General features: G+C 40.5%; 2 protein-coding genes and 1 non-coding gene across 11 annotated transcripts in view; 2 read left to right on the plus strand and 1 right to left on the minus strand.

Moving 5' to 3' along the window:
• Nucleotides 1–14,127, minus strand: part of CDK7 (cyclin dependent kinase 7) — a 72,385-nt gene that overhangs the window by 16,992 nt on the left and 41,266 nt on the right. For 3 of the 6 annotated variants that reach the window (XM_055331068.1, XM_055331075.1, XM_055331074.1), the window contains one exon: nucleotides 4,813–5,319. The exons of the other annotated variants lie outside the window; for them this stretch is intronic. In XM_055331068.1, coding sequence (XP_055187043.1) covers nucleotides 5,021–5,319 — 299 coding nt within the window. In that variant the 3' untranslated portion in view covers nucleotides 4,813–5,020. Of the gene's footprint in view, nucleotides 1–4,812; nucleotides 5,320–14,127 lie in introns of those variants that run through there. 6 annotated transcript variants of the gene reach the window in all.
• Nucleotides 1–14,127, plus strand: part of CCDC125 (coiled-coil domain containing 125) — a 32,215-nt gene that overhangs the window by 8,606 nt on the left and 9,482 nt on the right. For all 4 annotated transcript variants that reach the window (XM_055331066.1, XM_055331065.1, XM_055331067.1 and 1 more), the window contains 7 exons: nucleotides 1,175–1,233; nucleotides 2,785–2,871; nucleotides 4,710–4,787; nucleotides 5,470–5,555; nucleotides 11,067–11,149; nucleotides 13,099–13,214; nucleotides 13,983–14,090. In XM_055331066.1, the coding sequence (XP_055187041.1) occupies nucleotides 1,175–1,233; nucleotides 2,785–2,871; nucleotides 4,710–4,787; nucleotides 5,470–5,555; nucleotides 11,067–11,149; nucleotides 13,099–13,214; nucleotides 13,983–14,090 (617 nt within the window). The remainder of the gene's footprint in view (nucleotides 1–1,174; nucleotides 1,234–2,784; nucleotides 2,872–4,709; nucleotides 4,788–5,469; nucleotides 5,556–11,066; nucleotides 11,150–13,098; nucleotides 13,215–13,982; nucleotides 14,091–14,127) is intronic.
• On the plus strand, nucleotides 6,436–6,634 carry LOC129514298 (U2 spliceosomal RNA). Its single transcript, XR_008665375.1, has one exon. It is a non-coding gene; the product is annotated as a U2 spliceosomal RNA (small nuclear RNA).

Here is a 14,127-nt window from a genome sequence, read left to right on the forward strand (position 1 = left end):
CTTTTATCTCAACTTAGCATCATCCTACATAAGGATATTGTTATTGGTTTCTTATGGCTAATAGGTAATTTCCCAATTACCACAAATGTAAATAATAATAAGATAACTTATCTTACACGTTTTACTGCGCCTGGAGGAACTCCCCTGGAGTTCCTTTGGAGACTCCAGAATCCCATGCCTTTTCCAGCTTCTGCTAGAGCCTGCGTGCACTCCTTGTCTGTGGCCAACCTCCTCCATCTCCGACGCCCGCCATGGCTGGTCAAGTCTTTCTGATGCTGTTTCACCCTGACGCTGACTTTCCTGCCTCTTTCATTTAGAAGGACTCTTGTTAGAACGGTGGGGTCACCTGGTTAATCCAGGATAAACCCCTAGTCCTTAGCTTAATCACACAAAGTCCCTTTTGCCATGTATTCACAGGTTCTGGGGATTAAGATGTGCTCATGGTTAGGGCCATTATTCTGCCTACCACATGTGTTACGACAGTGGAACTGGTCACTGCCAACCCAGTGTCACCTGTCCCTCTGGAACCATCAGAGTAAAAACAAGATTTAGTTTTTGCCTTGATACCATCATATGGAGAGTTCAGAACAGCAAAGAAAAAACTGTTTTGAAACTTTTTAATGTCCCTCAACATACTCTTTCTAAAAAAATCTTTTCTTCCTTTCACTTCTTCTTAATCTTGCTTGTAATTTATCACTTTCATGTTTTTCTATTGCCAGTGAGACCACAATGAAAATGAAGCTCCTGGGAAGCTCAATGTAATGTCTCAATTGATCACATTAAGGAGAGAATAATTGAAGTTACAGGAGACTTCTAGTCATTCTCCTTGGAAAGAAACTAAATTCAGGTTATTTCTTAGATATTCATATCACTGTATTGATCGTACTTAAGCCAAACACCAAAATTTACTTCACTCACCAATGTTAATTACTGTTTTGCATGTAGTAATTAACCAGTTCATTAACAGTATTATTAGCGTCCTTTTTTAAAGAGTATTTTTCTTCAAAAGTTTGTGTCTTTTCATTAGTGCAGTGTTTTAACCTATTTTTTTTTTATCAGTATTTGGTTTATTCCAATTCTTCCCTCCTGACAAAAAATCGTATTTGATATTTTGTAAACAGATGTCCTGTGTTCAACTAGTTAAATATTTTTTTTGTTTGTTTTTCCCTAATAGATTCAAATTCAGAATTGTCAAACGCCGAATTAAAGCAACGTCTTCATGATACTTTAGAGGTAAGTACTCTGGCTAAATAAAAATTCTCATGTGGGGGTGCCGGGGTGGCTTAGTTGGTTGAGCATCTGCCTTCGGCTCAGGTCATGATCTGGGGCCCGGGATTGAGCCCCACATCAGGCTCCCTGCTTCTCCCTCTGCCCCTCCCCTCGCTTGTGCTCTGTCAAATAAATAAAATCTTTTTTTTTTTTTTAAGATTTTATTTATTCATGAGAGAGAGAGAGAGGCAGAGACACAGGCAGAGGGAGAAGCAGGCTCCATGCAGGGAGCCTCACGTGGGACTCGATCCTGGTTCTCCAGGATCCCACCCTGGGCTGAAGGCGGTGCTAAACTGCTGAGCCACTGGGGCTGCCCTAAATGACATCTTTTAAAAAAAAAGTCTCCAGTGAACAAAGCCCACTGATACTTTAAGTAATACTAAAATTGTCTGGAAGGCAGTTGTGGCTTTCCAGATATTTCTCGATGAGCCACAATATCAAGCTCTTAACTTTCAACTGACCTCCTCCATTTTTCATTCTTCTCATCTCTCAAGAGAGCCATTCAGGGAAGCACGCCCTCCAGCTTGCCTTTTGCCCCTCATCTTTTACCACTTCTCTAATCTCCTGGAGAAAAGGGTTACACACTTCCTTCCATCGTTCTTCCTTGGGTGTGTGGCTTGCAATAAACGGACTTAATTTAACCTCTTTGAAGTCAGGAGACCAGCAGGTATCCCAGGCACCCGCAGTCCAGCTTGCCGGGTGTAGGAGTTTCTGTGCAGAGGTCTCTGTCTTCTGGGAAACGGGAAGCCATCTTAATGTGTAACTCTTCCGGTGAAAGCCAGTAAGCTACTGTAGTTGTTTCTTAGGGCTGCTGTAGCAAAGCACCACAAACAGGCAGCTTAAATTACAGAGATGTATCCTTTCTCTGTTCTGGAAGCCAGGAACCTGAAATCCAGGTGTCAGTTGGCCATGTGCCCTCTGACAGCTCAAAGCCTCTGGTGTTTGCCCTGCTGATCTTCGCATTCCTTGGCCTACAGGTGCATCACTCCAGTCTCTGCCTCTGTTGTCACGTGGCCGCCTTGTGTGTCTGTGACCAAATTTTTCTTTCTCAGGACACCGGTCATTGGATTGGGGCCTGCCCTAATCCAGTGTGACCCAACTGTAATCTGGCTGTGTCTGCAAAGACCCTGTCTGCAAATCCAGGAGTTAGGATTTGGACTTTTTACTTGGTGGGGAGGACATAATCCAACTGATAGTAGCTATTGTAGCTCTGTGGATGATTATGAGCTTATTTTAGGTGCTCTAAAGGTTATTTTCAGATTATTAGCTATGTGGTCTAGAAGGGCAAAAGCAAATGATCTGGGCTTTCAGTCACAACTGGTGCCGGACAGTGAGTCTCAGTCTAAAGCCCGCCTGGGCTACTTAGGAAGCTGGGAGTAATTTCCAGCCTCTTTTGTAAGGCCAGAGTGCCTAGAGTCAGAGTGCACGTTGAGCTTACATGTAAACTATCCAAACGGATCATTTTGGGCTTGCATATCTTACAGATATGTAGACTACTTTTACTTCTCTCCTCAGGAGGTAGAAATTTTAAAAACTGAACTTGAGGCATCGCAAAGACAGCTTGAAGGTAAAGAGGAAGCACTGAAAATTCTTCAGAGCATGGTAAGAAATTGTTTTTAAATTTGGTCACTTACACATTCGAATCATAGGTAACAGGGTTTTATGTTTTAAAACAAAAGCATCAGGGCACCTGGGGGGTTCAGTTTGCTCAGCATCTACTTCTACTCAGGTCACAATCCCAGGGTCCTGGGATCCAGGCCTGCATCAGGCTCCCTGCTCAGCAGAGTCAGCTTCTCCCTCTGCCACACCCCCCTTCGCTCCTCTTCTCAAATAAATAAAATCTTTTTTTTTTTTTAAGATTCTATTTATTTATTCATGAGAGAGAGGGGGAGAGAGAGAGAGAGAGAGGCAGAGACATAGGCAAAGAGATAAGCAGGCTCCATGCAGGGAGCCCAATGCGGGACTCGATCCTGGGTCCCCAGGATCACACCCTGGGCTGATGGTGGCGCTAAATTGCTGAGCCACCCGGCCTGCCCTCCAATAAATAAAATCTTTAAAAAAACCAATAAAGGGATCCCTGGGTGGCGCAGCGGTTTGGCGCCTGCCTTTGGCCCAGGGCGCAATCCTGGAGACCCAGGATCGAGTCCCACATCGGGCTCCCGGTGCATGGAGCCTGCTTCTCCCTCTGCCTATATCTCTGCCCCCCCCCGCTCTCTCTATCATAAATAAATAAAAATTAAAAAAAAAAAACAATAAAAGCATCAGTGCTTAATGTAGTTGTTTTTTATTGAGGTGTAGATTTTAAAGTTTCTATTGAGGTGACATTTATATGCCATGAATTTCAATTGTTTTCAGTATATTTTTGCTAAACTTGGAGTTGCATAACCATCATCATGATCTTATTTTATTTTTATTTTATTTTTTTAAAAGATTTTATTTATTCATGAAAGACACAGAGGGAGAGAGGGAGAGGGAGAAGCAGGCTCCATGCAGGGAGCCTGATGTGGGACTCGATCCTGGGACTCCAGGATCAGGCCCTGGGCCAAAGGCAGGCGCCAAACCGCTGAGCCACCCAGGGATCCATCCCCATGATCTAATTTTAGAGTATTTTCAATATTTCCCCAAAGGAATCTCTAACCTATTAGCAGTCTTTCCCTATTCCCATCCCCGACCCCAAACACTAATCTCCTTCCTGTCTTTTGGATTTGTGTTTTCTTTTTTTTTTTTTAAAGATTTTATTTATTTATTCATGAGAGACACAGAGATTGAGAGGCAGAGACACGGGCAGAGGGAGAAGTCAGCTCCAAGCAGGGAGCTGGACGTGGGACTCGATCCCGGGTCTCCAGGATCACGCCCCGGACTGAACGTGGCACTAAACCGCTGAGCCACCCGGGCTGCCCGGATTTGTGTTTTCTATTTCATATAAATGGAATGCTTTAATATGCGTCTGGATTCTTAAAAAAAAAAAAAAAGTCTGGATTCCTTTAATTAACATGTTTTTGAGGCTCATGCATACTGTAGCATGTGTCAGTGTTTTCTTCTTTTTTATTGTTCAATATTCCGTTGTATGGATAGACCACATCTTGTTTATCCATTCACCATTTGATGGGCACTTACACTGTTTCCTCTTTTGTGCTCTATGAATAACACTGCTGTATTTGTCATGCATCAGTCTTTGTGTGGAACGTTCATTCATTCATTCATTCTCCTATTCATCAGAGTCAAACCAAGATCTTCTTTTTTTTTTTTTTTTTAAACCAAGATCTTCTGACCCTGGAACTATCAAATTTTCCATAAAAGGTGGTCTCTGTGGAAATTCTGTGTTTTCCATGGAAATTCTGTGTTTTCCATGGTCTTAAAATAAAAATGTGACCCTTACTGTGCAAAAGGAGTAATGAGAAATTTAATTTATACGGGTAATGATTTTTATTTTTTCCTAGGCAATATTTGGCAAAGCCACAAGTCACACTCAAGTGGTGCTTCAAAAAACTATGGAACAAAAGAGATCCTTGGAGAAGGTATTTGCCACTTCTAGTGTAGTGTAGACTTATCCACTAAGATCTCAAATAGGATTTCCTTTAGAAGTCACCACACTACAGGGTATGTTATTCGTGTATTCCCTCTGTTGGTTGTGCTTCTGTTTTACACAGTCCCTTCCCTTTTGGAGCCAATCCAAACCTGTTGTTACACAGGCCAAGAATTAAGATTTTTTACTTCCTCATTCTAAGGCAGTAGGAGGCTTGCCATGTTGTCACTTTTTCTTCTTTTTCCTTCTTTTCGTTCTCTGCTTGCCTGTCAGAGCCTGCCTCTTTCTGACCATAGCATCATCACGAAGATGGTCGTAAGGAATCCCCGTGGAAGGGCTTGTACCTTTGCCTCTTGTACCTTCCCTTGATGGCAGTGTCCTGGCCTCAAACTCCGAGGCGTGTTTTGCTTGTGGGTCTGAAATGGGTTGGAGGTGGTGGCCGAGAGAAATCCAGGCTCTGCGCAGCAACATTTGGAGCAGTTTCTTATAGGAAGCAAGCTTTTCTTGACTGCTGTATGTGTGGCCTGTGAGATAGGTGTTTATAGATGTCATAGACTCTTTTTGAATAGTTTCTCTTTAACCTGTTCCTGTTAAGTGATTTTTTTCAGCTATCCACAATGTCCTAAAGTGATTTGTAGTAATTTTTTATGAAAAGTGCTATTTTCTTTCTATAGGAAGTAAATGCCTTGCAGTGGGAAATAGAATTTGATCAGAATAGATTGAAAAGTATAGAGGAATCATGGATCCAAAAATATGACAGGTTTGTATATTCTTATTCTATAGTTTTTCTTTGGAAATCTTTAAAGTGTGTATAATTTATATTTTTATTATTTTTAATATTTGTTTATTTGAGTAATCTGTATTCCCCTCATGGGGCTCAAACTCTTAACCCCGAGGTCAAGAATCACTCTTCTGACTGAGCCAGCCAGGCGCCCCGTGAAGTATGTAGAATTCAAATATAGTTTAGGTGTTCTTTTGTGAGCTGTGAATATTATGAAAGTCTTCTTTTTCACTTATACCGGTTTCGTATTTTTGTTAGTATTTTTTTTAAAATATAGTATGAACTATATATATATATATATATATATATATATATTTTTTTTATATGTCTCTTTAATTTTATGTGTCTCAGAGAGAGAGACACATAAGAGAGGCAGAGACACAGGCAGAGGGAGAAGCAGGCTCCATGCAGGGAGCCCGATGTGGGACTCAGTCCTGGGACCCTAGAATCATGCCCTGGGCCGAAGGCAGGCGCTTAACTGCTGAGCCACCCGTCGTCCCTAAACTATATATTTTTTAAGTAGGCTTTATGCTCACTATGAGGCTTGCACTGACAACCCCGAAATCAAGAGTTGTGTGCATACCAACTGAGCCAGCCAGGCACCTCTATCAATTATGCATTTATTGTGTATATTATATATTTTTTTAAAGGTTTTATGTATTTATTAGGGAGAGAGAGAGAGCGTGTGTGTTTACAAGTAGGTAGAGCAGCAGGCAGAGGGAGAAGCAGGCTCCCCGCTGAGCAGAGAGCCTGATGCAGCACCTGAGCCCAAGGCAGGTGCTTAACAGACTAGGCACCAGGCATCCCCCCTTATAAACTTTATTTTAAAAAGCATTGTAAAAAAATAAAAAGCACTGTAATAGCTTCTCGGCCTTTTGGCTAAGATAAAGTGTAGTATCTGTTCTTCTCAATAAGAAGCAGTCTAAGAGCCATGTTTTCCAAGTTACTGTAGTGCTGGCATTTTACAAACCAAATCTTTTGGGCAGTTTTTATTAGTGTGAATTTATTAGGTAATTTTGAATTATAAGATACACATATTATAAATTGAGAAATTAATTTGATAACTGGGGGTTATTATAAATAACTTTAGCACCTAATTTTTAATTCATTACTACCTTTTAATACAAGAGAACTGAACACGTACAGAAAAGTTGCAAGAATAGTACAAAGATTTCCTGTATATCTTTCTCCAAGAAAGTAGAACTCTTTACCACATTTATCATTCCCTCTTTCTTTGTAGTTAAATATATAAAGATATCTGAGCCATTTAAGACTAAGTTGCATATAAGGCCTCATTACTCTAAATATTTACTTTGTGTTACAAAAGGGGACTTTTATGATCATACTAAAATTATCAAAATTAAGATATTAATCCAATACTTATTTAATCTCTAGCCCTTATTTAGATTGGCTAATTATCCTATTAAAATACCCCTGTAGCTGGGCAGCCCAGGTGGCTCAGCGGTTTAGCGCCATCTTGAGCCCAGGGCGTGATCCTGGAGACCCGGGACTGAGTCCCATGTCAGGCTCCCTGAATAGAGCCTGCTTCTCCCTCTGCCTGTGTCTCTGTCTCTCTCTGTGTCTCTTGGCATTAAGATTTATTATAAATAAATAAAATCTTAAAAAAAAATACCCCTGTAGCAAAAGAGAAAAAAAACATTCCTGTGTTCTGGGAGGCAGTCCAGAACCAAGCACTGTGTTTGGTTGTCCCATCTAAACTTGAGTCCCCTTTAATCTGAAACAATTAGGAGGGAGGGAGGCCACAGTGAGGGGCAGGAGAAAAAAATCTGAAGTAGTTATTCGGTGTGTCTTTGTCTTCGCCATTACTTGAGGACAGGCTGGTTACATATCCCACATTGGAGATTTCTGATGTTTCTGAATTTAATTCAGATCATGCATTTTGGGCAGTATTACCAATGAAGCAATGTTCTGTTCTCAGGAGGCTGGTGAAGCTGATCTATCCCATTCCTAGCCTGTGAATCTTGACTACTTGGTTAAGGTGTGGTGTGTACCCTCACTCTCCACTATAAAGTCACTATTTATTCCCCTTGTGATTAATCAGCATCTGTGGGGAGATGCTCTGAGATTGTGATTTATCAGATTTTCATCCACTAGTCTTTATATCCACAGATTTTTCTGCCTCAAGCAGTCATTACTATGATAGTTACCAAAAGGTAATTTGCTAATTCTGTTAGTCCTTCTGCATTTACTTGCTGGCATTTTACTCCAAGAAAGGGCTTTTTTTTTTCCTCCCATTTATTTATACCAAAATGGATTCATGAATTCTTGCATTATTCAGCTGGTTAAAAGCCATTACTATCATAATTTCTCTTGTTGCTTAAAATTTTCCAATTTGGGGGACACTTGGGTAGGGTGCAGTGGGTTACGGTCTGACTCTTGGTTTTGGTTCAGGTCACGATCTCAGGGTCGTGAGATCGAGCCCCGTGTCTAGCTCCATGCTCAATGTGGAGTCTGCTTAAGACTCTCTCTCCCTTAAAAAAAAAAAGTGGGGGGCACATGGGAGGCACTGTTGGTTGATGGTCTGACTCTTGGTTTTTGGCTCCGGTATGATCTCAAGAGTTGCGAGATCGAGCCCTACGTCAGGCTCTGCACTCTGCAAGGAGTCATTGGCTTGAGGTTCTCTCCCCGTCTTATTCTGCCCCTACCCTCCCACCCCCACTTGCTTGCACTTTCTCTCTCTCAAATAAATAACTCTCTAAAAAAATTGAGACCTATTTAGTTTCTTTTTTCTCTTCAGTATGGTTACACTGTTCATTTAAATTTATTTGTTTCTATCTGTGTTCTGGGCTTTTCTCCACCATTCTTTTTTTTTTTTTTTTTAAGATTTTATTTATTTATTCATAGAGACAGAGAGAGAGAGAGGCAGAGGGAGAAGCAGGTTCCATGCAGGGAGCCCGATGTGGGACTCGATCCCCGGTCTCCAGGATCACACTCCAGGCTGCAGGCGGCACCAAACCGCTGCGCCACCGGGGCTGCCCTTTCTCTGCCATTCTCGTTGATTTACTTACTCATATTGTTTATTTTTGACTTTGTAAAACACTGACATGCTTCCAAAAGTCAGAAGTATTCTGAGAGGTATACTCAGGAATGTCCTTCTCCCTGCATGCCTACTCCCCGCATTCCCGATGTCCTGCCATCCTTCCTTTTCTCACCATCTGTAGATAACAGAAATGTGCGTATGTGTCTGTTCTCTAACAACTTCTTTCTTACACCAAAGAATGGTTGGTTGGCTGTAGATACTCTTTTGCACTGTGTTTTCTACTTAACAGTAGAGTTTATCCTGGAAACCACCCCACTGTGTGGGTGGGCCATGTGTACTCAACCATTCTCCAATGTATAGGCACTTAGATTGTTTCCAGTATTTTGCAATTATAAACAGTGCTCCAATAAACAGCCTTGACATATATACTTCTGTGAGACATACTTTTAGGGTAAATTCTTAGAAGCAGAATTGCTGGGTCAAAAGATAAATTCATATGTATATTTATGAGATGTTATCACATGCTTCTCTATGAGGCTTGTACCACTCCACTTGCCTACCAGCAATCTATGAAAAGCACCTCATCAAGAGAATGTATCATAAATATTAATTTTTGTCAATTTGCTAGTTTTGTCTTGGTTTTTGTATTTTGTTTTGGCTGCACAGAACCCAGAAAAATCTTGATTCAGACACACACATTTGTACTTGTCAGTAATTGTCTTCTAGTATATTCTCCAATAAGCAGAGAGGACAACAGATACTTTATGATGAAGTCTGCACAAGAAGAGCGTGAACCAGACAGAAAAGTTAATGCATTTCACTGAGTAGGATTTTTTAAAAATTTTATCTATTTATTTACTTTTGACTAAGTGGGTATTTAAAAACTATAATATATAAGATAGCTAAAGAGGATCTAATAAAATGTTTGTGAGCATCTGAAGAATTTTCTTATAGACTTACAGCTACTAGAATTCAGTTTGAAAATTAAAGACACTCAGTCTTTAATTTTCAGAGTCTTAGAATTTGTACTAACAAAGGTGCTGCAGACCTTGCTTGAGAAACCTATTTCACATTTTATCAATTGGTTAAGTAATTCATGGAAAATGAATGCCTTAGATCTACATTTCACTTTTAATTGAAAAGCTTTAATTTCATGACCAACCACTGTTTTAAAGATCTAAGGCTAGTTATGAGCAACGCATATAACATGCCCCACAAACATCACTACAAAGTATCCTGATACTTTTACCTATCAAGTTTTAAAATGACCAATCTGACTGTTGTTTTCAATTACAAAAACATTAAGCCTCTAATACTGGGCAATTTAGAACTCTTGTAAGTAACTCGCATTTTTTTTTTTTAAAGATTTTATTTATTGGGATGGGGGGGGCAGAGGGAGAGAGAATCTCAAGCAAACTCTGCTCAGCAGGAAGCCAGATACTGGGCTCTATGTCAGGATCCTGAGACCCTAAGATCGTGACCTGAGCCAACATCAAGAATTGGCCACTTAACCAACTGAACCACCCAGTTGCCCCCCCAATTTTTATTCAGTATATTTTCCCCCACATATCTTTTCCTTTCTTGTTTTGTTTTTTTCTTTCTTGATTTTAAAACTGAGATATAATTGAGATCTATTTGTATCAGGTATACAACATAATGAATTCAGTATTTGTTTATATTGCAAAATGATCAGTCTAGATAACATTTGTCACTATACATAGCGAACAAAAAGTTCTTGTGATGAGAACTTTTAAGATCTATTTTCTTAGTAACTTTTTTTTTTTAAAGATTTATTTGAGAGAGAGAACGAGCAGAGGAAAAGGGCAGAGGGTGAGGAAATGTTCCAAGCTGACTCCGCATTAGGCACAGAGCCTGACGCAGAGCTCTATCTCACGACCCTGAGATCATGACCTCAAGTCAGATGCTTAACTGAACCACCCAGGTGCCCCTGATTATTTTTAATTAATTAAGGGAGAGAGGGAGAGAATCTTAAGCAGGCTCCATGCCCAGCATGGACCCTGACACGGAGCTTGATCTCACAACCCTGAGATCATGACCTGAGCTAAAATCAGGAGTCACACAGATGCTTAACCTGCTGAGCCACCCAGGCTCCCCTATTAATTTTTATTTTATTTTAAGTAGGCTCCACACTCATTGTGGAGCTTTAACTCAGGAACCCTGAGATCAAGAGTCCTATGCTGTACCAACTGAGCCAACTAGGGACCTGCCCCCGCCTGTTTTTATTATTTTATTTTTTAATTTGAGATACCTCTGATTCTTTCTCAGCTAAATATATAGGAGAATTAAGAGTGTGTTCAAAATCTTACCACACTCCTTTAAATTGTTTTTGTTTTGTGACTCATAAGTTCTGCACTGTTTTGAAGTAGGAAAAATTTTATTTGGGTTTTTGTGTTTTAATTATAGGATAAAATATTGCCATTCAACCATGATGTTAATGTTTTAGTTATTTGGAGGGTACTTTTTTCCAGGCTAAACTGTGAAAATGCAGTCCTCCAAGAAGCTTTGAACATGAAAACAGAAGAAATTAAAATGCTCAAGTCAGAAAATGCACGTAAGTGGAGAGTGATACTTTGACGATTGTTTAAAATAGTATGTTAAAAGATCAATTTTAGGGCAGTCCTGGTGGCGCAGCGGTTTGGCGCCGCCTGCAGCCCTGGGTGTGATCCTGAAGACCCGGGATAAAGTCTCACATCAGGCTCCCTGCATGGAGCTTGCTTCTCCCTCTGCCTGTGTGTCTCTGCCTCTCTCTCTCTCTCTCTCTCTCCCCCTTGTGTCTCTCTCATGAATAAATAAAATCTTTAAAAAATAAAATATAAAAAATAAAAGATCAATTTTAAATAGAGTGCCCCTTGTTAAGAACATACATAGATAGACAAGGTGCTCTTATTTTGAAGTAATAGGCTGTAAGGATAATAGAAGAAATGCATCATTTGGAGTTTTTGTAATTAAAAGAAAATTTTTTAGGTGAAATTCAAATAACAAAACCATTCAAAAGTAATTCATAACATTCACAATGTTTGCAACCATGTAGTTCCAAAAGATTTCCATCACTCCAAAACAAAACCCTGTATCCATTATTTCCCCCCCATCCTCCCTTTACCCTTTAGTTTTTATACTCATTGCAAAACAGTAGAGCACCTGATGTTTGAGGAATCTGAGTAGGTGTATGTTTTATTGGAACACTAGTAGAAAAAGTATGTAACTGTATAATTATTCAGTATTTTCAAAAATGTCTTGTGACTTTATTACTAAGAAATTTTTAAGATGACTCTGAAAACTTGAAATTTTTTACATGTGTGTATATATACACATCCCTTGTTATGAGCCACCATATGTCAAAAGTTATTTTAATATTAAGATGGCATCAACTTTTTATAAAATTTTATTTTTTTTAAGATCTTATTTATTTATTCATGAGAGACACAGAGAGAGGCAGAGACACAGGCAGAGGGAGAAGCAGGCTCCATGTAGGGAGCCCGATGTGGGACTCGATCCCGGGTCTCCAGGATCACGCCCTGGGCTGAAGGTGGCGCCAAACTGCTGAGCCCCCCAGGGATCCCTTTTATAAAATTTTATTTTTATTTTTTTTCCTTTTATAAAATTTCAAATGTTCATTCTTCTTAGCAGAAACTTTTTTTTTTTTTTTTAGCAGAAACTTTTAAAGTAGTGGCTTGAAGGGGACAAGGTTCTTTTTTTTTTGGGGGGGGGACAAGGTTCTAAATCAGGTCATGGGCACTTTCTGTAGTTCAGTAAGTGAACTGTGGTGCTTCTCAACAGCAGTGACTGAGCAGATGGGGGGACTTCTCCTGTGTTGGGTGAGCTCAGGACAGAAGGTGCCCATGACCACATCCCCTCCCCCTCTACCAACTCATTCTGCAGTAAGAGGGGGTAAAGTTATTTTCTGCTCAGTAGACAGCAGTACCCTTCGTGTTCTAAATGTTTGGTTGAGAGCCTCTTGTGAAGGCAGCTAAAATTATGTGACTGGTACATCTGAGGTTGATGTATGGGATCTCGGCATCTGGTTGTCTTCCTATCCAGCAAGGGCAAATAATTTGCATTTTTTTCTTCTCTTTGAAAATCCTACAAATTTTCTTTGCGCAAATGAAGACCAGACTTTAGTTGCAAAAATGAAGATACTTCAATGTTAAAAATAGTAATGTTTAATCCAGTGTTTCATGTACGTTATCTCCCTTGATACCCACTATTCCATCAGATTTTTTTTTTTTTTTAAGATTTTATTTATTCATGAGAGACACAGGCAGAGGGAGAAGCAGGCTCCATGCTGGGAGCCCAACATGGGACTCGATCCCGGGTCTCCAGGATCACACCCTAGGCCAAAGGCGGCACTAAACCGCTGAGCCACCCAGGCTGCCCTCCATCAGATTTTTTTGATGGGGCCCGTCTTAATAGGCAGTGTCTGTGTATACGCACTGCTTAGGAGTGAGTGTATGTTGTTGCTGTAATTTCATAACTAACGCTCTCTTCTTTGGCCTTTCCTAGTTTTAAATCAACAGTATTTGGAGGCCCTTGCCATGATTGAGGTCAAACAACAGATGGTGGCTCAGGAAAACATATGCCATGATAAAAGTGGTTTTACCGAGGTTTCAAGTCTTGAGGTAGGTAAGCCTGTATGAAACTTGAAAAGAGGGAAATTTTCTACTTTCCTTTTCCCCATCACCATCTGCTACATGTTCTAGAATAGCATTATACTTAGCAATTTCAGACTAAGGGTAAGAGGCCCATGTTTCCCCAGGGCCGTTCTTCAGCCTTACTGGCACCATACCTGTGCATGCATTATATTCTGGGACACAGGATGTGTGGGTCACCTCCTGCCCCTCTTATTTTCATAGTTTTAGCAGAAGCTGTGGTAGCCGTGTCTCACATTACATGATCACAGGTATTTTTTACAAATGGAAGGATGATTATTCTCCTGACATATTCTAAGTCATTCATCATCTCTGAGCACACACCCCTCTCTGGTGGGAGCTGGTAGGAGTACGTGCTGGGCAGCAGGACCACGCTCAGTCCCAAGAACTAACACCCGGTGTTAATATTACTTCATTAGGTCACAATACTGCCAGGGACACAGAAGTATAGAAAACTGGTGCCAACTTAAGGTTTTGGAGAAGGAAAAGCAGCAAGACACAATTCCTTTAAGGTTTTATTGCAAGTAATAATGTTCTTTCTTCATTTGTAGTTACTTTCCACTTGCTTCCTGAAATCCTTGTCTCCACTTTCTTCTAGCTGTATTTTTCTTTCCAGTTTCTTTGGATTAAATGCTTGAATGGAAATGCAATGCGCATGTGTGCATGCATCCTGGTGTTTGTGTGCAGCCAGGCCCCGTATGGCACTTGGTAACAGGAGTAACACTTTTGCATTTACAGCTCGCTGTGCTGGGATCCTGCCTCTGCCATGGTCTCGGAGGGAGTCCCTGTGCCTGTGCCCAAATGGCGGCATCTGCTCAGAAAATGCTTCTTAAACTCAAACAGGAGGTATTGTATTATCAAAACACTAAAAGCTTTGGTTTTG

This window comes from Nyctereutes procyonoides, unplaced genomic scaffold (assembly GCF_905146905.1).
Source record: "Nyctereutes procyonoides isolate TBG_1078 unplaced genomic scaffold, NYPRO_anot_genome, whole genome shotgun sequence".
NCBI classification, from domain to species: Eukaryota; Metazoa; Chordata; class Mammalia; order Carnivora; family Canidae; genus Nyctereutes; species Nyctereutes procyonoides.